The sequence below is a fragment of the Fusarium proliferatum genome, assembly GCF_900067095.1.
Source record: "Fusarium proliferatum ET1 genome assembly, contig: FPRO_scaffold021, whole genome shotgun sequence".
In the NCBI taxonomy this organism is placed as follows: Eukaryota; Fungi; Ascomycota; class Sordariomycetes; order Hypocreales; family Nectriaceae; genus Fusarium; species Fusarium proliferatum.
The window spans coordinates 117,619-137,996 of record NW_022194810.1 but is presented as its reverse complement, the minus strand read 5'-3'; the positions used below and the strand labels follow the sequence as shown (position 1 = coordinate 137,996).

The 20,378-nt window shown below is 46.6% G+C and overlaps 9 protein-coding genes across 9 annotated transcripts; 5 read left to right on the top strand and 4 right to left on the bottom strand.

Moving 5' to 3' along the window:
* Nucleotides 1-1,376: 1,376 nt before the first annotated feature.
* On the top strand, nt 1,377-2,729 carry FPRO_16146 (uncharacterized protein; the record flags this gene model as incomplete). The annotated part of the gene is made up of 2 exons (XM_031225258.1): nt 1,377-1,795; nt 1,853-2,729. 2 exons carry the CDS (start codon nt 1,377-1,379, stop codon nt 2,727-2,729), a joined length of 1,296 nt encoding a protein of 431 aa, XP_031090435.1.
* A 1,142-nt stretch (nt 2,730-3,871) lies between these two features.
* On the bottom strand, nt 3,872-4,294 carry FPRO_16145 (uncharacterized protein; the record flags this gene model as incomplete). The annotated part of the gene is made up of 1 exon (XM_031225257.1): nt 3,872-4,294. The coding sequence occupies one exon, from the start codon at nt 4,292-4,294 to the stop codon at nt 3,872-3,874; it is 423 nt and encodes a 140-aa protein (XP_031090434.1).
* Nucleotides 4,295-5,443: 1,149 nt separating this feature from the next.
* On the top strand, nt 5,444-5,975 carry FPRO_16144 (uncharacterized protein; the record flags this gene model as incomplete). The annotated part of the gene is made up of 2 exons (XM_031225256.1): nt 5,444-5,638; nt 5,694-5,975. 2 exons carry the CDS (start codon nt 5,444-5,446, stop codon nt 5,973-5,975), a joined length of 477 nt encoding a protein of 158 aa, XP_031090433.1.
* FPRO_16143 (uncharacterized protein) lies at nt 5,951-6,808 on the bottom strand (the record flags this gene model as incomplete). Its single annotated transcript, XM_031225255.1, has 1 exon — nt 5,951-6,808. The coding sequence occupies one exon, from the start codon at nt 6,806-6,808 to the stop codon at nt 5,951-5,953; it is 858 nt and encodes a 285-aa protein (XP_031090432.1).
* Nucleotides 6,809-7,401: 593 nt separating this feature from the next.
* Nucleotides 7,402-8,810, top strand: FPRO_16142 (uncharacterized protein; the record flags this gene model as incomplete). Its single annotated transcript, XM_031225254.1, has 8 exons — nt 7,402-7,485; nt 7,532-7,628; nt 7,681-7,703; nt 7,752-7,781; nt 7,862-7,940; nt 7,995-8,247; nt 8,300-8,713; nt 8,768-8,810. The coding sequence occupies 8 exons, from the start codon at nt 7,402-7,404 to the stop codon at nt 8,808-8,810; spliced, it is 1,023 nt and encodes a 340-aa protein (XP_031090431.1).
* A 344-nt stretch (nt 8,811-9,154) lies between these two features.
* Nucleotides 9,155-9,468, bottom strand: FPRO_16141 (uncharacterized protein; the record flags this gene model as incomplete). Its single annotated transcript, XM_031225253.1, has 2 exons — nt 9,155-9,330; nt 9,381-9,468. The coding sequence occupies 2 exons, from the start codon at nt 9,466-9,468 to the stop codon at nt 9,155-9,157; spliced, it is 264 nt and encodes an 87-aa protein (XP_031090430.1).
* Nucleotides 9,469-13,557: 4,089 nt separating this feature from the next.
* On the top strand, nt 13,558-14,665 carry FPRO_16140 (uncharacterized protein; the record flags this gene model as incomplete). The annotated part of the gene is made up of 3 exons (XM_031225252.1): nt 13,558-13,929; nt 13,984-14,333; nt 14,395-14,665. The coding sequence occupies 3 exons, from the start codon at nt 13,558-13,560 to the stop codon at nt 14,663-14,665; spliced, it is 993 nt and encodes a 330-aa protein (XP_031090429.1).
* Nucleotides 14,666-16,195: 1,530 nt separating this feature from the next.
* Nucleotides 16,196-18,095, bottom strand: FPRO_16139 (uncharacterized protein; the record flags this gene model as incomplete). The annotated part of the gene is made up of 6 exons (XM_031225251.1): nt 16,196-17,018; nt 17,069-17,156; nt 17,213-17,584; nt 17,634-17,718; nt 17,770-17,976; nt 18,030-18,095. The coding sequence occupies 6 exons, from the start codon at nt 18,093-18,095 to the stop codon at nt 16,196-16,198; spliced, it is 1,641 nt and encodes a 546-aa protein (XP_031090428.1).
* A 643-nt stretch (nt 18,096-18,738) lies between these two features.
* On the top strand, nt 18,739-19,551 carry FPRO_16138 (uncharacterized protein; the record flags this gene model as incomplete). The annotated part of the gene is made up of 2 exons (XM_031225250.1): nt 18,739-18,815; nt 18,882-19,551. 2 exons carry the CDS (start codon nt 18,739-18,741, stop codon nt 19,549-19,551), a joined length of 747 nt encoding a protein of 248 aa, XP_031090427.1.
* Nucleotides 19,552-20,378: the final 827 nt, after the last annotated feature.

The following is a 20,378-nucleotide window of genomic DNA, read 5'->3' as shown; positions in this document are numbered from 1 at the left end:
CAATTGATTCTGTTTTCTTAATTAATGTCTTGTTCCTGGGCACAAATTAATGTTGTTTACGTATTTAGTGACTCATTATGTTCCTAAGAATAATTCAATGCGGTTGCATGTTTCACAAGACATTGCTGTTTACTTATTTGACAACCCTCATATTGTTCTTGGAAACGAATTGATGCTATTTACATATTTGGCGGCTCCCAGGAACGAGTAGTAACTACTTTCAGCATTACGTAGCTCCCAGGAACAAGTAATAAGTACTTTCAGTGTTGCTTAACATTCCTGGGAACAACTCGATATTGTTTACACAATTAGTGCATCTGTTGTTCCCAGGAGGAAAGTAATGCTGTTTACGTGTTTGATGAACTATGTTCCTGGGAGCAAGTCAATGCCGTTTTTTGTTTCTCGTTTAAGGATCTCTCGATGCCAGGTACAAGGAAGGTGGCACTGCGACTTGGGGTCATAGCGTTATACCAAAAACCTTACATCTACTCGCTAGCTCTTATTAGGGGAGATTATACTCCCAAGCTTGCGGCGGTTATTAGGCCAATGTCGTTGTCCTCTGTTGGTGGCTTCATCAGACATCTAGAAACCGGCTTTGCTCTCCTGTTTCTTGTATCATGCTCTTAGGTTAGCGGAAAGACAATTGTGCAAGTGATCAAAGTGGCCGTGTCATTTCGATTGTACCTAATTATAGAAAATTCTTTGACGACTGATTGGACAGTCTTGGCGCCTTAATTATGCCGGAGCGGATGAAACGGGACCAGACCACTTTTCTGCCTCAGGGCAAGACTTGGCACCTCATGGGAAGGCCACTTTGCGCTTTTTACAGTACCTGTGCAAACCTGCTGATCGTCCAAAAACGCCCACTTTACCAACGTGGCTTCAGGCGTTCGGTTCCAGGTACATGAACACCTATCGTGCCGTCCAATTACTGCCGAACGACTAAGCGATTAGAACGACCGAAGGCCTGCGTGTCTCGTCACCCACGTCTTCGACTGGCACCTAGTAGCCGCCAGGTTTTGGCGCAGGACAGTGTGGTCATAGGAGGCTATCCACCTTTGGTTGCTGCTGAACCAATGCTATAGTCTTGCATTTGTGGGTTTGGGCTAACAATTCGTTTGTCCACGGTTGAACACCTATCGTCGAGCCAGTGCAATGCTTTGAGACGTTTATGGAGACCTTGTTGCGCAAAAGTATTGGCCAGACTTGAGGCGCGCGGCAATCCCGTTGCATTCGTTGAGCGCCTGGCCTCGGTATGTTATATTCCCTCAATCCGACAGCCTTTTGTGACACGATAAGCCGATAAATACCTTTCATCCATCGCTGTGACGAGATCAATTAAACCAGATCAATTCAACTCACAACATCTTTGTTCAATGGCTGAAGTTATTGGCCTGGTATCTGGTCTTCTTACCTTGGCGACATTCGCCCATAAGTCTGTTACCAAGGTTCAAGAAACTGTGCAAAGCTTTCAAACCCTCCCACGTCAAGTCAGGGAACTCCTTTCAGAGTTGGTAGAGCTGAGTACGGTGCTCCAAGACCTCTCTCGAGCACCTGGCGGTGATATAGAAGTGGACCTTTCGACCCTTAAAATAACACTGGAGCAATGCAGCCGTTCATGCAAGGAATTTGAGCAGGAGCTGAGAGCCTGCAGTTCGCGGTCTGGCCAAGATCGAGCTAGTTTTCGGGACTGGGCTAAGATCACGTACCGGGGCGGCGACGGAATTGAAGGCTTTAGACAACAGCTTATTGGATACAAGTCCACCATCGTCGTCGCTCTTAGTTTTGCGAACCTGTAAGTATCCGCATTTACAATTATAAACCATCATACTGATCTATCTGCCTTGTCAAGCCGCGCATCTACCATCACCGTCGAAGCCATACAATCTTGCCGAGGATTGATCGAGACAACAACCATTGATTTAGAGGCGCACCTTGCAGATGTAAAGCAGAAGCTCGATACTCTCGCTTGCCGGACCATTGCCAGTCCTGAACCAGACGAAGCGACGATCAGATACATAGAAAACGAGCGCATTAGTACCGAAAAGGGCCTTCAGTTCTGCCTGCAGCTTTCTCAGCATATTGATCAGATTCAGCTTCAATTTGCCGCAGAAGAAGGACACACTCCCAGCCTTCTGGGCCCGCACCCAACTTCAAATATGCTTGTCAGCGAAGGACTCGGTGGCTGTAAGGATTACATTGGATTTGCACTCGAGCGATTGAAGAGACATCGCCAGAAAGTATCTGAGCGAATAGGTGCTGGCTCGTCAGCCACCGTATCATCAGATGATAAATTATTACTTGACAACCTGAACGACGAAGCCGAGGCCCTACGTCATTCCCTGAACCTCTGCTCAAGCATCAACACCTACCTCGAGGAGAAGATCAGTAACATCGAGAACCATGCTGAGGGTGATGATACTATTCAGTTCATGGTCTCGACAGATGGCAAGCCACTTAATGGAAAGAACCACGGCGTCGGCTCGAGACTCAAGCAAGCTGGAGGGCATTTTAAAGAACAATCTCTTCAGCAGATCTCCCAAGACTTCACCACAATCAGTTTGCATCAGACAGGAGGCAAGAAGCCATCTAGAAATGCTTCTTCGCCAGCAGCTCAATCAGAAACCACAACGGAATCCCTAGGCACACCATTCAACGGAAGAGGCTTCACTCTTACACCGAAACCTGAAGTTAGATCGACTCCATCTTCTCGCTCTACGACAGCCTGATCAAGTTGGGTCACCACGTTATCGTCTGAATTGGCTACTGGAAAGCTTGGCCTTGTTGACAATATGAAGAGTTGGAGCCTTATTCGAAGTCCAGCCCTCGAGGTCGGCTTTAAGCCGAGTGTTTTGTGATTAGATCAAATAATGTGTATAATTTTGGCAGTGTCTCGTGGATAAAATTGTTTTGTCTCACCCAAAAGTTGATCCTGAATTTCGGGTCATCTAAGAGCACAACTCTGCTTGTCCCAAATCAATCCTAAGACGCGATAATTGTATGTACCCTTCATGATGTCAAGTGGACTAAGTCTTGAGTGAAATGAGTTCAAGAACGGCAACAAAAAGTGAGGCGCAGGTTTCAGTTAACAAAATGGCACATTGTCCTCCACTGGACTCGGCATCTCATCGAAAAGGCCTTTTTCCGTTTGTTGTACAGAGCCTTTATCATTGATACAGTACAATGCATTAAGACGTGTGAGGGGGCTATCTGCCAGCATGAAGCCGCCCCCATCCAAATATTGGCCAGACTCGAGGTGCGCGCAATCCCGTTCATTGAGCGCATCGCCTCGGTACTTTGCTCCAGGTGATCGTAACATCGGAGAGGGCATCCTTGTTGTAGTACCTAGCAAGGTGTTAGGAGAGGCAACTTATGATCAAGTAGCACACTGTACTCTTTTAAAGAGGAGAGGAATTCCTCTAGTCCTTTGGATGTCATCTTCAGAGGGTGCAGAGTGCCTGGACAAACAACGGATTGAACGATAGCTTTCAGATCTTCAGCTGTCGCGAGCGGCAATGGTAGCGGAGACTCTGGAGGTGGGGTCTGTCCCTGTATTACTACTGAAGTTACGACCAAAATACATCCTATGTCCAATGTCGGATGGCCAGTCTCTAATAGGCTAAGCAGTTGCGAAAGTTTCCATGCTATTGTGTTCTGCTGCTTGCTGTGCTGTCCTCCAGAATTTCCCACTTGTGGCTGCCTCCCCTCGATCTGCTACGGAGTAACGTGTCAGGATACTGTGTCGATAATAAATCGAGATGAATCTCTTGCTTTGTGCTAGCACTAGAGATGCTCTCATGTTTCTTCATGGAACGTAGATGCAAAACTAGGAAACATCTCTGCCATGAACCCTTTGTACCTCCTGGATGTTTTACCGTCGTGCCCGGCTCTTGCGGGAGGAAGGTGCTCCAAAGTAGTACATTGTCCCCCCATTAACAAGACATGAAACAAGTGTCGCTTCTTTTGTATTTATAAGGATGCGCGTCGCAGGATCAGAGAGTTGCGCGTTGGTAACTTGTGATGGGGGCCAGAATAAATCGTCCTTCGAGGGTCTACCGCTGGAATGATTTATAGGGAGGTTTGAAGAACGGGCACGACTAGATTGAGCAAGACGAACAGAAGAAGCAGTACGAGGCGAACGGGCAGGGCGAGTCGATCGTGGTCGGAATTGACGAGGGACTAGGTGTCGGGGACGAGGAGTTGGCGCGTGTCGCAGGCGCAATATCATGTCAATCATCAGCTGATCCTGATGAGCTCTGGCGGGTTGTTCAACTGGCTGCGTCGTTGTCTCCATTGTGATGCTGCGTGTTTTGCTGAATGCGAGATTATTGGCAGAAAAAGTCTTTCCGACTTCATTTAAATAACGTGAATTACTCTGGAGGCTGGTTCCAATTTCGGACATGAGGACCGAGAACTGTTGGTTCTAACACCGCAGAATTGGTTAGTCTTAAGAAGAAGAATCAACAGTTGGTTGCACTGTCCCCCCTCGGCGGGGTCGTTCATTCCCTTCTACAAAATGTGCAACCAAACTAACATCGCCGTATGGATACGTGCATGGAGCAGCGAAGGCCACCAGGTGAATTGCTTGTCTTTATACGAGGCGAATATATGCATTTAAAACTTAAAATAAATCCTATAATTTCGTAAATCAACATCCTTCTTCCGTGCTATTGATTTTTTTTGGGCTGTTGCTTGGGTGTTACAGAGCCGAGGTTAAGATGAATTCTTATCGATACGCTTTCCCGCTGTCGATTTTAGCGTGGGAGTTTGAGCTACCATGCATAGAAACAGGAAGTACATAACAACGGGGGACAAAACATCCAAAAACAACCGCCGGCTCTATCTTCCTATGCTACTGTTGGCGTTTATTATGCCAACCACCATCCAGGCCAGGTAGCAGCTCTATCTGGTTGGCCATCATTGACATGCCGGCCTCCGCAACGGAGCCGGGTAATCTATGCAGCTTATCGATAAGAAAAATCTTCACAAGAGGGGAAGGACATGGGAAAACATGAGTTGGGCAGGCAAATGGCAATGCTATTCTGAGACCTAAGGTTTGGGAGAGAGAGTCTTGTTGACATATGCAAAAGAGCAACTTGGCTGCGAATTCACCTACGTTTTAACGCCTCCGAAGGCACAGATTCAATTAAGTCAGCTAACCATGCTTTCAAGAAGAATGTTCACGTGATTAGATGTTTGGTTCTTGCGGGGTCACGGAGATTGTCATTTGACCAACAAAAGGCTATGATCAAGACCAAGTCTATTTTACCACGCCATCCGTAAGTTGTGCGATACTACTAGGCCCCAAAATCCTACTGACTGACGGCCGATATTGGTAGGTGTTATCGAACTACGTAATTCGTAACCCGACCAGAATCTGGGTGTCTATGTTCATCCATCCATCCGTCATTCATTTTGCCTTTTGCCTAGCTAGCTACCGATCATGAACGATGTGGCGCACCAGGAACAACTCGGCATCGACCTCGACCTTCTTTCGAAACTAGCCATAATGGTCAAGGGAGCGGAATGGGCTCGAAGTAACCTGAAAGGAGTGTCGACGATACATAGCGATAGCGTTGGCGGAGACCTAAAAACAATTCGGGGGGCGATCTGGGAAGCTTTGGTAGCTAACGGCAAGGTCGCTTGATGTCTCAAGCTTGCAGCAAATTTCGAGATACTGACCAAATGCACAGATTAGCCGCAAGGATGACTCTGGGAACCTTCTTCAGGTAGAAGGTTGCTGTAGCTTGTCTATATCGAAGAAGACACATATTGTTCCGATCGCTATAGTTGGAAAACCCCCCTCTGTAGGCGGCCAGCCCCTACTAATGGGGACAATAACTCATATTGAGAAAGGACGCTTACTTACAGAGTCCCAAAGTGCCACAATATTCGAGTTTTATTCCGAAATTCCTGGTGGTTTCGAGAAGCTGCCTGGTTCCGGAAATTCTCATGGTTCAGTTCCTGGATCATAGCCGAAGAGGTGTGGTATCGTGAATTGGCTCAGGTCATCTACTTCTAACGATCCGTAGCAATGTGGTACGATGAATTGACTCAGGTTGTCGTTGGCGCTACTCATCGTCTCATCTATCCCAATCGGCATGGTGTTAGTTTGAGATCCCAGGTGTAACTGTTCGCTCGCGCTTTTCTCAAGGAAGTTGTGGACATTGGGTGAATTTCCATCCAAATAATTCATTTCGCACTGAGCCCTATTCTCTGGAGTCTGAGAGATGTTGGTACCCGAGTTCGACAATGTCGCTGGAGGATGTGTCGGTTTTTTGGCACGCCGACGAGGGCGGGGTAAAATTGATCGCTTGGATTGTGCTGCCTGTTGCTTCCGCCTGCCGATTCTATCTGTGAGGTAACACAGATCACGATGCCTTTGGATTTTGTTGATGGAGTTGAGGAGACCGTCTAAATCATCCTTGGACAATTTTTCAAGGCGTGAGACAACACTTTTATCATCGGCCACAGCGGCAGCAAAGCTGGACAACGCCTTGGTTCCGCCGTGATTATAAAAGCGCTTCTCCCAAGACTCTTCCTCGATTGTTCCCTCCTGGCAGGCTTTGACCGATGATATTAGTCGATACGGTGTAAGATCTCTTTCGGCAGTGAGTGAGCGTCGGAAGTTCTCTTGGACTTGAATACGAGCGAAATGGGAATCGTCGAGAGGGACTAAGATGAGAGTTTGAATTAACGCCTCCCTGATGAGATCGGGATGCGTCTGGATGGCCTCTGCAACATCGAGATGGCGTTCAGACAATTCAACCACAATCTTGAATTGAGGTTTCGAGGCTTGCGAAGACATGATCGGATCCAGTTGGAGGGAAGATTCTGGGTTCTTTCGTGAATGGAAATCAAGCGGACACAGAATTCTATGCATAGAAAGCGCGGAGATGCGGAAACGTGTTCGCGGTTTTCGTGCTTTCGCAGTTCAAGAAACTGCCATTTGGCAAAATCTGGTAAGCGTCCCAACGTATCATCTGACATCGAACCTGGCGAATGGCATAATCTCAAATAAATTTTAGGTGGTGCCACTCAGATTAGAAAAGGTGGAGAAGGAAGTTGGCAGGGATCTATCCCGGACAACTCCTACGAGGGACATGCTAACTTCGGCATGGATTATCACCTGTCTTGAGCTAACTGAATACTAGGCTGTAAACAATAGTAGGAAAAGTGCGACTGCAACCCAGGCCATCTAAGATCAACTGCAATAGCTGAGACATAAGCTCACACATTCGTTTGATCCATCTACGCCATGCTAAGAGCATTTCCGATATTGCATGGCCCTACTAGAGGTAGATATGGTAGAAAAGGGCCACAGACCACCTGCATCACCTTGGATTCTTATCACATTTCTTGCGCACTTTCATTGATTTTCTCTGCGAGCGTTGTTTCGAGATGGCTGAGGCAAATGATCCTCCAGTGACGGTGGATATTTTGGAGCCTGATGACCAAACGGCTGAGGATTCGGGTGTGGATGAGGTATACTTCTGTCTATACATTCTTAACCAGACTAAACTCGTTACAGGCCATAGACGACGCTTCCTCGACCCAATCGATATCCTCCAGCATATTCCAATATCGAGTAGAGAATGGTAGAACGTATGCAATCTTTGGAAGCGGAGGTAAGTTGTCGTCTCACTCCTCGAGGTTAGCTTGCTCACGGTGTTTAGATAGAATATCTGCTTCCGAACGACGACGTAGGTACAGCGATGGGGGTAGTTGACTCTATCCACTAATATGCACAGGATGAACAAGAGAGGTTAGGTGAGTTCTCAGTTCGTTTCTGTCGAAGCCACTCTGCTAACCCCAAATTGACATGACTAACCATATCTGGATGCTGGTGAATGACAGTAAGCTCTACCAAACTCCTCCAAGAAATTGGAAGAGGATTCTCGATGTAGGCACAGGGACTGGTATCTGGGCCATGGACGTAGGTATGTATAAAACTTCCTAAGGCGGCGCGAGCGAACTACTGATCATGGGCTCAGCGGATGAGCATCCAGAGGCAGAGGTCCTTGGCGTGGATCTTAGTCCAATTCAACCCAGCATGTATGATTCCCTATGGAACACTGCTAGTCTCATCACTGAACGCCATAAATCTAGGGTTCCTCCTAACTGCAGATTCGAAATAGACGACTTGGAGGATGACTGGACGTTCAAACATCAGTTTGATTTCATATTCATCCGCAGTATGATTGCAAGCTTCAAAAGCTGGCCTGATATTTTTGCTAAAGCGTTCGAGTAAGTTTCTGCCAAGATAAGGATATCTGTGCTAATATAACTTTACATAAAGGAATCTTGAGCCCGGGGGCTACATTGAGGTCCAGGATAATGTATACCCGCTCGCGAGCGACAACGGCACGATTCACAACACCGAGATCCTTCGGTGGTCCACGCTTATGACTGATGCTGCGAAAAAGATTGGTCGCTCTATTACAGTTGCTCCTGAATTCAAGTCCATGCTTAAGGATGCAGGTTTCATCGATATAGTGGAGATCAAGAAGAGGATCCCTATGAACCGCTGGCCCAAGGATTCACGGTACAGAGAGTTAGGAATCTGGAGTTGCTCCATGCTCCGCAGTAGTCTTGAAGGAATCTCAATGGGATTGCTGACGAAACTTGGGTTGACTGTGGACGAAGTGCATGCCATTCTGGCCGGAGTTAGAAGGGACCTTCGCAGTACCAAGATTCATGGTTACTGGTATACGTATGATCGACCCTTCCCGCTATAAACCATAGGCGTAGACTAACAGGTATCCAGATACTTGGTGTATGCAAGGAAACCAGGGAACGTGACTGGTTGAGGACACCTGTACTCGTAAAGTCGTGACCTTCAGTGCGCAATCGATAATCGTGGGGTGCGGGGAAGGAACCCCCGCCTTCAGCGCAGGTACCCATTGCAGAGCCGCACTTGTAACCTCTGCCAAGGGTATGCCGATGTCTCCATACTACATTGCAAGTTTCAGACTTAGCCTGACGTATATTGTGCTTAATAAGCGCCCAGAAGCCGGGTCCAAGCCGGGTCCGAGTTTATATGATTTTCTTTTCTTTTATCAGGAAATCACTCAAGCTTTGAGACAACAAAACAAAACACAATTTTTCTGTAGCACTGTCTTCTAACCAATTCTCTCCATATCCTCCATTCTTCTTAGGTCGACTTTTCATCTTTGAGCAACGATTGCAACTGTTTAAAGTAAAGACTCAACTCATCATCTTGTTGAGAGCTAAAGTCTGGTTTGCAGAAAGCCTCATCATTGGGGGCTTTTGAGGCAAAACTCGGGTATTGAAGATTGCCAATGTGATAGTCTTTTGGACTTCTTTGCCCTAATCGCAAGTTTTAGCAAACTGTATACGGCCATTTTCTATTCACTTACTGCGTAAAGTTCGCGTCCAAGTTGTGACAGTGCGTTCTTCAACTCTCATGACCGTTCCTTGATGGTTAGGTGGATTCTCAGAAGACATTGTGTTCTCGCAAAAAGACTATGTGAAATCATATATTCTCGGAGCGATACCAGCGTCTTAAATACCCATCAGGAGGCTCTTCTACTCTCTCACTTCTAATTCAATTCCACTGGCCTCTCAATACCGCTCTTTCATGGTTTAAAAATAACTTGCAGGCATTCTAGTTAAGGTGAGGAGGCAGGGTAAGTTGTAGCCTGATATCGTTGCACTGCATATAAAGCACACCGCTTCTTAAGAACTCAATAATCCTGTTGGCTTGCTAGGCTCAGCTGCTGCATGGCGTTGCAAGAATGATGCAAGTACAAGCTGGCCTGAAACCATGGGTAAACAAGGCTATCAGGATGAGAATCCTTTCGTTAGAACAGGCGTGAGAAAGGTATCACGGTAAAATCTTTTCGTTCTTTACCCCTATGAAGTTGCTCTTCCTTCCTCCTTTCTATAATTGTGTCTTATATAGTTCCTGTAGAAACTGAAGTTTAGTGTTCATATCATAACCTTCCCAAGATGGCAATATCAGCCCTTGCAAGCCCTATCGAATGACAAGGGCTTGGTTCTTGTAAATCAGGCTGTCACATCTCATATTACAAATGCCAGGGGTTCATGTAGGTGTCTAAGGTTGGTGGTAGATCTTGAGTTACGGGGAGAGCTGACCAAGAGTGAGCGCTGTACTACTAGTGTCTTAGCCGTCGAGACAACATGCAACAGCTCAAGAAAACTAACTTGAAAAACAAGAGATGAAACTCCATTTACGAAAAATGGGTTCGGAAGCAAATTATGTCCAGGCTCTTGAACTGGGGCGAAATTGTATAATAGTTGATATAAGGAACGTACCGGGATTATTTCGCAGATAAACTCAGTAGCTTGGCCCAAGCCTTGTGCTCCGTACCACGAAGACGGACTGGTCCGTCATGATCAACGCTTGGGACTGAACTGTGATGCGGAGCGAAAATCTAATACGTTAGATCAAAGATTGAAAGAGGAAAAATTTACAATGGCGCAGATCACAAGTATTGAGTTTGCATCCAGGTTGACAGTAGAGAGTTAACGCTTGGCCTTCGAACGAAACCCTTGAAAGCAAGGAGTTGACCAGTAAGAGCAGACCTTTCAAGATGTTCTAACAGAGGAATGGGTAGTAACGACGTGCCTGTTTGGATGGATCGGCAGGCGAAACCCGGTAGAACGGTTAGGATGATATACTGGTAGTATAGAATTGGTACACAGACCTTTACATTCTGGTCAAAGTGCATAATAGTATAAGTCGACTAGTCGGGTAGTTAGTCAGGCCTGGTATAGAGAATGTACTAGTTTATCTTGATTTGTGGACTAGTCTGAAGAAATGGAGTATTCCAATGCAACTGGTATAAAATTTGTACCGCTCTATCTCGGGCCGTATAAGGCTAGACTGGTTGGAATCAGGGGGAGTACTGTTATGGTTACCCTGGTACAAAGGATTGCCTGGTACGGAGGAGACTCTGTGCGAGTACATCTTACTACCAGTATGAGTAAGTCAGTACATGCAATCCTCCGATGGTTATGAGTTTCCATGAGTTTCCATGTATTTCCATGAATTTCGGCGCCGTTAAACCCGAGAGACCTTAATTTCATCTTCGGCTAGCATCGCAAGAATATTTTGTTTTGCCGATATTAGCCGCAGGGTTGAAGTGACCGCAGGATGGTCTTGAATACACTTACGATGAATTCCAAATACACTAGATTATGGCCTCGAACTAAGGCGCCGCCGGTTTTCTGCTCTGACTCATACTTTATTCTTGAATAAGTAGTAGCTGGCGAGCATATCGTCATAGATTTTTGGTAGCTAGGAAATAATACTAGTTCTTCATTGAGCCTGCCTCTTTACGGTCTCGCTTCATGGTGGCATTACAGTTTAGTATAACTGGCGTCATGGAAAGTAATCAAAAATATAAGATCAGCATTCCTTCTCTAGATTTCACACTCTCGTGCAATGGGTTGCGACAAGCGCTATCTTCATACATGCACAGTCAAAAGAATAGCCAAAAAGTAATTGAGTCTAGTGCTAACATTACTGATCGTAGCAATCCATGATGCCTTGACTTGAGGGCTCGTTGCGGAAGCTGAAGGTCGATAAATACGCAGTATCTTGCACTTCTTCAGTAGAGCTCATTCTATCTCTGTATCTTGGCAACTGAAGGCACCTTCATCACCTATAGCAAACAGAATGATTGATAAAAACCCAAACATCACTATCAGACCAGGAAGCTCGTTGAATATTCACACAGATATAAATCAGTCAGGAGACAAACCCGATTGTGAGCAAGCATACGTAAGTAGAGTATATAACGGACTCGATAGTGGAAGGTTAATGGGTGGACTTCTAGGATCCTGGCGAATCACCGATAGATACTCTGAGAAAACTTATCCGTCTCCAGAATGCCGCTCTTTTGACACTTGAAAACTCTACCAAATTGCTAATAGAGTCTGTTGTCCTGCTACAAGAGCAGATACGAGGAACTCGAAATAACTCATGGAGTTCAACTCAACAAGATGCTCTGCACAATGGAGACTCGGAGTTTACAAGTACCACTCAAACCAACTCAACGCAGCGTATAGACTGTGCCTTGCTTAACCAAGCCAACGAACAGACCTTCCCTACTCAGACATTTGCCATGGAGAATATCAGCGTTGGTGACAATAGCCAACAGACAATAATCTTGGAAGGTAAAGGTTTAGTCAGGGCAAGAAATATAGCGATTGGGGACGGGTCTAGGCAGATTATCGGTAGTGTCTCTGGTGCCACATTACAGAAGATTGTTGGGAGTTGGAATCGGGATTTATAGATAGCATGGTGGTATATAGATAATCAAACGCTTCAGAGGCTTTTCTATCTTCTCTACTGGTAGCCCGTAGATGCATTCTACTTCATGACGCCTCCGCTACCACAAAAACTTATCGTATTATGTGCTATCCTAAAAACTGATCCAGGACGCAAGGTATTATCTCATAACCTGGGCTGGCATACTGCGAGGTCCCAAAATTGGGCCCTATTGTGTTGCAGCGGGTTTGACGGTCAATTCCGTGGCCCAAAGGGTCTCGTGTTGGGTGCGACAAATTGGAACCTCATATCACCATTTACATAAGCAAGCGCCTGAAGTCTAGCTGCTTAAATATAGCATAGCTCCCGAAACAGTACCCATGACTTGGAGGGCACAAAAGGTGCATCCCAGACGCGCCGTGAAGTGAGCGTGTATCCCTCTAGATCAAAGGCACACGTGCCAGACAGAGCACATAAACTGGGACGGAGAAACGGGCTCGCTGGGTTGGGGGCCTGTTTTAGTCCCCAAGAACTTGGCTCTTTATGTAAGCCCAGTTCAAGGCCGTGCAAGGCAAAATTGGGACGCGACTAGCCAAAATCGTCGAATAATCATCGTCTCCGAAACTTCGCCAATAAATTCCGCTCGACAACGACGACGAATCCCAATGTAGGAAGACTCACTGGCTGGGATTTTCCGAGAATTTCGAGCAAACGCCTTAGGCGAATTTTCGCTGGCATAGTCTGCTCCAAATTTTCGAATAATCCTATCTGGCGAATTATTGCTGACAGGGTCTGCTCTCAGCTTTCGGGTAATCTTGTCCGACGATTGACCGCCAATAGAGTCTGTTCTAAACTTTCGTATAACCCTTCTGAAGGAAATATCACCAAAGAAGTTTATACGAGAACATTGACGAAACCCGGGTTGAGTGATTTCGCTACCAGAACTGGCACCAAGCAGCAGATAGTGCTCTGCAATAAGTTAGGGACGCAGGTTGAAGGCTGCCATAAGCACCGGCGCTTGAAATTACAAAGGTAACCAGTTAGAGAAGGCGACAAACTCACCAGGCGGCCAGGTTTCGTAGCGGGATATGCGGGAAAACCTGGTAGAATGCGACGTGTCAGCCATGCGAAGCCACATCGAATCACGTCGAGCCACGACCCAGATTCATGCACTGCCCTAGGCATCAGTTTGTAAATCACAAATAAGAGTCCTCTTACGCTCATTCTCATGTCAAAACCCTATAAGAAAGGGGCCATCTCACAAACTGGTACTTTACTGCTTGTTTCTCTCATTCGAAATGCCTTCTACGATCAATATGCAAGATGTCGAACGACAGGTCGACTTACAGGAATCCAAGGACATACCCGACTTGCGAGATCGCGTGGGGCAAGGCTGTTTCCTCTGCTTAGAGAGCCACAACCAAGGACAGTACGCTATTCTTGTACCATGCCGAAGACCGACAAAGGCCAGGAGCATTATCGGATGTACTAAGGACTGGGACTGCACTAGCAATCCGAAACCAATATATGAGGCGACAATGCCTTGGGACAGTGCTTGCGAATCTGATGACGAAATCTATCGGAGATTAATTGATACATGTTATCAGCATCTGGGTTGGTGGAAGAGATGGTTGCCTTACTTCGGAATCACCGAAGTGCTGGAGGTCAACGTAAGCTTCAATACATCATGTTAGAGCTGAGATTTGACGATATTAAAAACATAGTTTCAATTTGCCGGTTTTGTTGAGTCAGATGGTCGTTGCCCCATTCGCATGAACCCAGTCGACCTCAAGAATGTCTCAGAAGAATGTGAAAGGACAATAGCCAAGCTTCCGACCGGTCCATACCTCGATTTCAACGATACATGCGAATATCAGCATAGTGAACAATGTCTGATTGGTATGGAGGAATGGTCCCAGCCTTGTATCAAGGTTGAAGCAGAGGAGGCAGAGCAGCGTCGTAAGCGGCTTCTGTTCGTCTCCCATCTGAAGGAATGTGCCCAAGACCCAGCAAGAGCCAATGGACTGTATACACTAGAAGGTTTAGCGCAAGAGAGCTGCATCTACGACATCAAGTATGTATAGCGTCTTATTTCATCCTTTCCCCTTCGAAAAAATATAGTCTGACTTCCTTAGGGGTCCGAGCCAAGCTGCAATGCCTCTTCCGTATCAAAAGTTCCAGGGAATAACTTGGATGAGAGGCCTACATTTCATTTTGGGATGGCAGACCGACCGAATGCGTATAGAATTGCCGTTCAGAGTCTCGTGTGCTTGGTTTGGAATTGCCTCTATTTGGCTTAGCCTAGTACTCTGGAGGGGGGTAGAGGGAGATTGGGGGACTGCTTTTGCATTTGCGCAAGTTGTTGCGGCATCTGTTGCAATCATCGTTACATATGTCCGATCGTAGATGGTTTGAAAGTAGCTGCTGGCCACAAACCAAGTCAGCGAAGAGGATGAAGTAGTTCTTATGTAATGATTTTGATTAGGGGTTACTAATACTGTAAGCCTTCCGCGCTACAAAGGAATCACTCAAAGCTGCTTACTATATTGATTACCTCGGTCACGCCTCCGCTATTAGTAAAGAAAAGCCTAACTCGTTGCGCCATAATCCATTCTGATTATCCCCTCACAGCACCCATAAGCTTCCATTGACTAGTAGTAGGCCTAGGCTGATTCGCTTATGGAGATAATCAATCTACCTTCTTTACTAGTAGATAGAAGCAAGCTTACCCTACTAGTAGCTGAATAGTAATGCTGGCTGCTTTATTACGTTACACATCAACTACTAGTAGCTAGCTAATGTGCTGATCATCATAAGCCTTTATCTTAGTTCCTGAAACGGGTTGTAGGGTAATAGGTAATCTGCTTCTGCTAGTAGAGGGAAGATTATAAGGATAATGAAGCATTCCTGGTCTTCCAGCTACTAGTAGAGGATTGCTTACGGCCTACGGAGATAATCAATCTGACCCCTCTACGAGTAGACAAAAGTTTAGTTCATACATACGCCTACTTGCGGCCGAGAAGTAAGTAGCTGTGTAAGCTTCTCTACTTGTAGAGAGGTAAGTAATCATATAAGCCTTAGTAACCGCACAGCAGAGAGGCACGTAATCATGTAAGCCTCTCTATGTTCTCTACTAGTAGTAGAACCGCACAGCATAAGGCAACTTCCGTCAGCTGTCATCCTTGGCATATGACTCAAGAGCTGCTAGTAGCGAATGTACGCCTGGCATGAATAATCCTGTAACCCTTTCACATTACAAGGTAGTACTCCTTATTTCATTACACCTCCTCTACTAGTAGCCAGCCATTGTGTTGGCTTCGGTGAACGGTCATCTATGTATCCAAAGAAGTGGCAGGATAATCGGTAACCTGACTTTACTACTAGCAGCGGGAAGCTTATAAGGATAATCAACTATTTATCTGTGCTATCCGGTTGATAAGCTGCTCTGCAATTACTTTGATATGTCTCATGAGCTTCTTTTGGGCCTCCCACTGCTGAGGTGTTACTAGCAATCCTTGTCAAGTAAGCGCCCTGTACGGTTGCTTACATGACCAGTAAGCTTCCTCGTGACAAAAAGTTCAATGACTAGTAAATTTCTAGGCATCAGCAGAGAATTGTCAGAATGACTGGTGAAATTTTGTTTATTCGTTCACTTTTCACCAGTCAGCATCAAGTAACTACAATTTGTCTCTTACACTTCCAACACAGAGGCCAGTCATAAGTCTACATATAAAATATCAAATATCCGCAGTTTGCTTCCTAGGTCGTTCATGTAATCCTTTCTGTCAATGCTTCTTCAGCCTTCATCCATTGATCACCTGCACTATCGGTTCTCCCCTTCTCGAGACCGTAAGCTCCGACTATGACTTCTCTTGAGCTGGTACTCTCTGAAAAGTATGGCGACTCGGCCATGGTTCGTAGAGAGCGCAAGCTTCACTACGGGTTTCTTGATGCGCCCTCATTAGAGCTAAGGACTCCCTGTTGCCATTCACCCACCAATTCATCAAGCTCTTCCGAACGTAAGGTATCAAAGAAACTCTCAGTGTTCATACTGGGGATTGTTGCCGTCATTTCCACGCTTTCGTTGGAAGGTTCTACTTCAGAATCTTCAATAGGGCTTGCCCGACTCTGTGAGCACTCGACGTTCTCAGGTAGCACCGGTATGAGTGCCATTGCCAAGTTGGAAGTAGCCTCAGACTTGAGCAAATAGTCGTACGCCCACTGAGCTTTCTCAATGACCACCTCCGTCAGCTGGCTGTCGGGCGCCAAGCGGTGTGCTTGGCACAATATTGCAATTGATGTGAAAATATAGTAAGAGAGAAACAACATTCTGATCTCCTGTACCCGCAACAGCTCAATCAAGTCCCGTAAGTATTCCACCAGCGATAAGCAATGGCCGGTCACAGCACTCCTATCCTCTGGTTTGATAAAGGTCATTCCAGGCCTGGGTATCAATGTACTGATATGCGCAGTGACCTTGGCAACAAGAGTATACATCCGGTGGAATTTTTCTTCTGGTACATCTGATTGGAGTTTCTCAGTTGAATATTTGAGATCATATGGCAGCCCTTGTTCCCACACTCGAATTCCATTCTCTAGCCACGACCGGCTGTCATCTCGACGTTCAAACACGAGTTTGAAAAGTTCAACGTGAGCCACGACTCGCTGGAGAGTTAAATTTTGCCATACATATGGACGCCTCACGGAACAGCAGGTTCGATCTATAACTCTCGGTTGAGACAGAAGAATTGCGATCTCCCTGGACCCTTTATTAGCTTGTAGCGAGAACCTGGCAGTGCTTGAACTCACAGATCCCACTCTGCCATATACAGCCATATTTTCCTTTTCATGTCGATTTCGGCGTCGATTCCTGAACCAGCTGGTTCTTGATGAATTCCTGATTAGTACGTATCAATTTAGCGACCCAACTTGCGTGAGATTGGCCATGCTAACCTAGCTGAACGGCCATTAACCAAGCAGAGCTTAGCACTGTCCGACACGAGGTCAGGTGCCCTTCACATCTATGCCAGAAGCAGGCATACATCATTCGCTGCAAACCAAAAATCGATGCTTTATCGTACATCGCACCATACAATGATTCAGCTGCATTGTGATATCGTTTTCCAGGTGACCCCTGCTCTAAAGGTAATGCCTGCTGTGTTGCACAGGCCAAAATCTCCAATAAGAGACAAGTCCAGTGCAGGTCAATTGTACCTCTGGTCAAGCGTGCAGCCCACCAGTCTGAGTATTGCTTGACAAACGAAGTTAGGGGGACGATGTCACAGTGAATGTGGACCTTTTTAGTGAACACCTGCACCAGAACATCTCGTGCCAAAGATCAGCTACTAGCTCTAAAAAGCACAGGTCACCCTACCAGCATCATTCTTAGATATTGTTGGAATTAGGGCACTCAGCGGGTGAGGCGAACTCAAGGAGATCAAATGCAGCCTTCGAATCGACTAGAAGGCCTGTCAATTCACCTCCAACTCAAGCTTGCTGGGTGGGCTTACTTCGATCTTGTGTCCCAGCTGCCGGAGATATGAGGGACCTAATCCACAGGCCCGAAGGTTCTCTATATCTTGTGCCGCGATCAAGCTGTTACAACGATAGCCTTTCTCCGTTGTGACTTCTGACTTGCTATGTAGATCTGAGGTGTATTTGCAGAGCATAGAAACGTTACGTTTCGTACAGCTTGCGCAAGGCCAGTCCCGGTCGCACTAACATAATTTAGAGGCCAGACATAAGAGTTCAGGTCTGCTGTCAAGCTCACCTTTTGTTTCCGACGGCGACATTCGGAACATGCATACTTGTAAGTTGATTCTTTCGAAAGAGACATGTGGGCGATACGTTTCGAGTTCAGGACCTTGTAAATTGCCGGGAGCCGACTGAGCTAAGCTTTTCATATCGCTTTGCAACTGTGACGAGCAAAATTGAGCATTGTGATTTGATCGCTTAATTTGACCTATCATAGGCCGAGGAGCACCGATTGAGTTTACATTCAGAATTGCCGGTCATCGTGATATGACCTGTAACCACAGTGACGTATGGCAAAGACGGCCCCGTGCTTGCAATTCCAGGATAGAACGTCATGGCGCCTTTGGCGAGAGCCGAGAACATCCTCATTCGTGTCGTCAATGTCTCGAACGTATTGGACACTCCTCTAGAGGCATATAAACCATTGCTTGTGGCTAGAGTCTGTTTTGCTGATCCCATTCTTGCCAACAACTCCAGACCGCATCAACGATGTGCCGGCACATTGACCATGTAACCTCGGTGCACATCAAAGGCTGGACGTGAGGCCGTGTTGTGAGAGGATGGCCCAATGCGGGGCTTTGCTGTTCGGTCAGCCTAAAGCAATGGTACCACTATTAATGCGTGAAGTCCTTTATCGATAACACCCTGCCGCTCAAGTCCCAAATTAAAGCAAGTCCCGAGGCTCCATAGTGCAGACTTTCAAAGAAATTTAGATGATCCTCACGATGGCATCGTTGCAGAGAACACATCAGGATATCCTGCCTTGCCCCACTTGGGTTTGGTCCAACAATTCCAATGTTCAGTGCGTATTTCCCTTCCAGCCGGCTCCGAGACTGGCGATACAATATCGACCTCCTAACAAAACCAGCGTCGCTAAAGACCGTTCTTGGTTCGGTGACGATTACGTTTCCCTCAATTCTGCTATTAACAGCGCGACTGGAACCCCGATTGAGGTTATCGGCATAGGTACGGTCGACCTTCCCACGAAGACGTCCTCAAACCGAAACGGTCCACGCTCCCATGGCACCCTCCGTTTGAAGAACGTACTGCACGCCCCTAGCATCATCTGCAACATCATCGGATCGCCCGTTCTAAATGACTACAAAATCTTCACTTCGTTTTCCAAAATCTCCTCTGGTTCCATCCGCAGGCTCTCTGATGGCCACCTTATAGCCTATTTTAAGCCGGCGACCCAAGCCGTACCGTTTTTCCAAGTTCGTCTTAGCGGACCCCCGGTTGGACCCAAGGTTGGCCCTCCACCTTTGGATCCATCCACGAAATACCTACTTCGGGCGGAATGGCCGGACAGCGAAAGAAAGAAGCATGATAATGTTCAACTTCTGTTGCAGGATAAAGGCATAGCTGATGGGCCTCTGAAAGCGACTGAGGATGTATGGGTGAAGAAGCACTATGGGGACGAGTTCAAGTTCCTTCAGGTTCACGGTTTGAGCATCTTTAAAGAAGAAGATCGAGCAGAGGGCCGCATCATCATTCGCACGATGATATCGCGCGATAACGAAGAAACCAGTGCGATCTAGTCAAATGGATCCAGTGCGATTCTATCTGTCACCTAGGTTTATGCAATATTGATCATGCGGAATACTGAGACAAAATGACGCTGTACTGGATTATGTCAACAATCAGGTTTGAGCCTTGCGCAAGAGTTGTATGCGGTAGTCGATCGAGCCATCTTAGTTCAACCAAATTGAATTGAGCTACCCTAATGAACTATTTTTCACTGTGATTGACTGTATCTATTGCTCCCAACTTGTCATGCTCATCCTTTAACCATCTTTCGACGCCTCAACTTGCGCAATCGTCTTTGCTCCACTTGGCACAATGATCGCAGCGTTACCCGATGAACTGTCTGCACATGGGCCCTAAAATGGTCCATATTATGGAATTCGAGATTCTGTCCTCGGTTTTGGGTGCGACAAGCAGGGTGTGTACACACCATCTTCTCACCACGTTGCAGTGCCCTCTCGCGATCTATCAAGTGCTGGTCATCAAAGTGGTCGTTCCTGACGGTCGGACGACAGTACGAAAAAGCACGCTCCCCGAGGGAGAGCCGCTCATCGCCGATGCAGTCCGGGCATTGTCCAGGCTGCATGAGGAGAGGAAATTGATTGGGGCTAGGCTCAGGCTCACTGCCCGCTTCGCTAGGTTCAGTTTTGATGTGCGGTTGAGCCCTGACATTTTGCTGGACGCGATGACGCTTGACCGTCTCGCGTTTGTCACACAGAGACACCATGAGCTGGATAGCTTCGATCCTTTGTTCGAGAACCTGATCCTCTGTGAGACCATCCTGCTGATGGCAAAGAATATTTGCTAGCCGGTCGCGTTCTGGTATATGCACATCGATGAC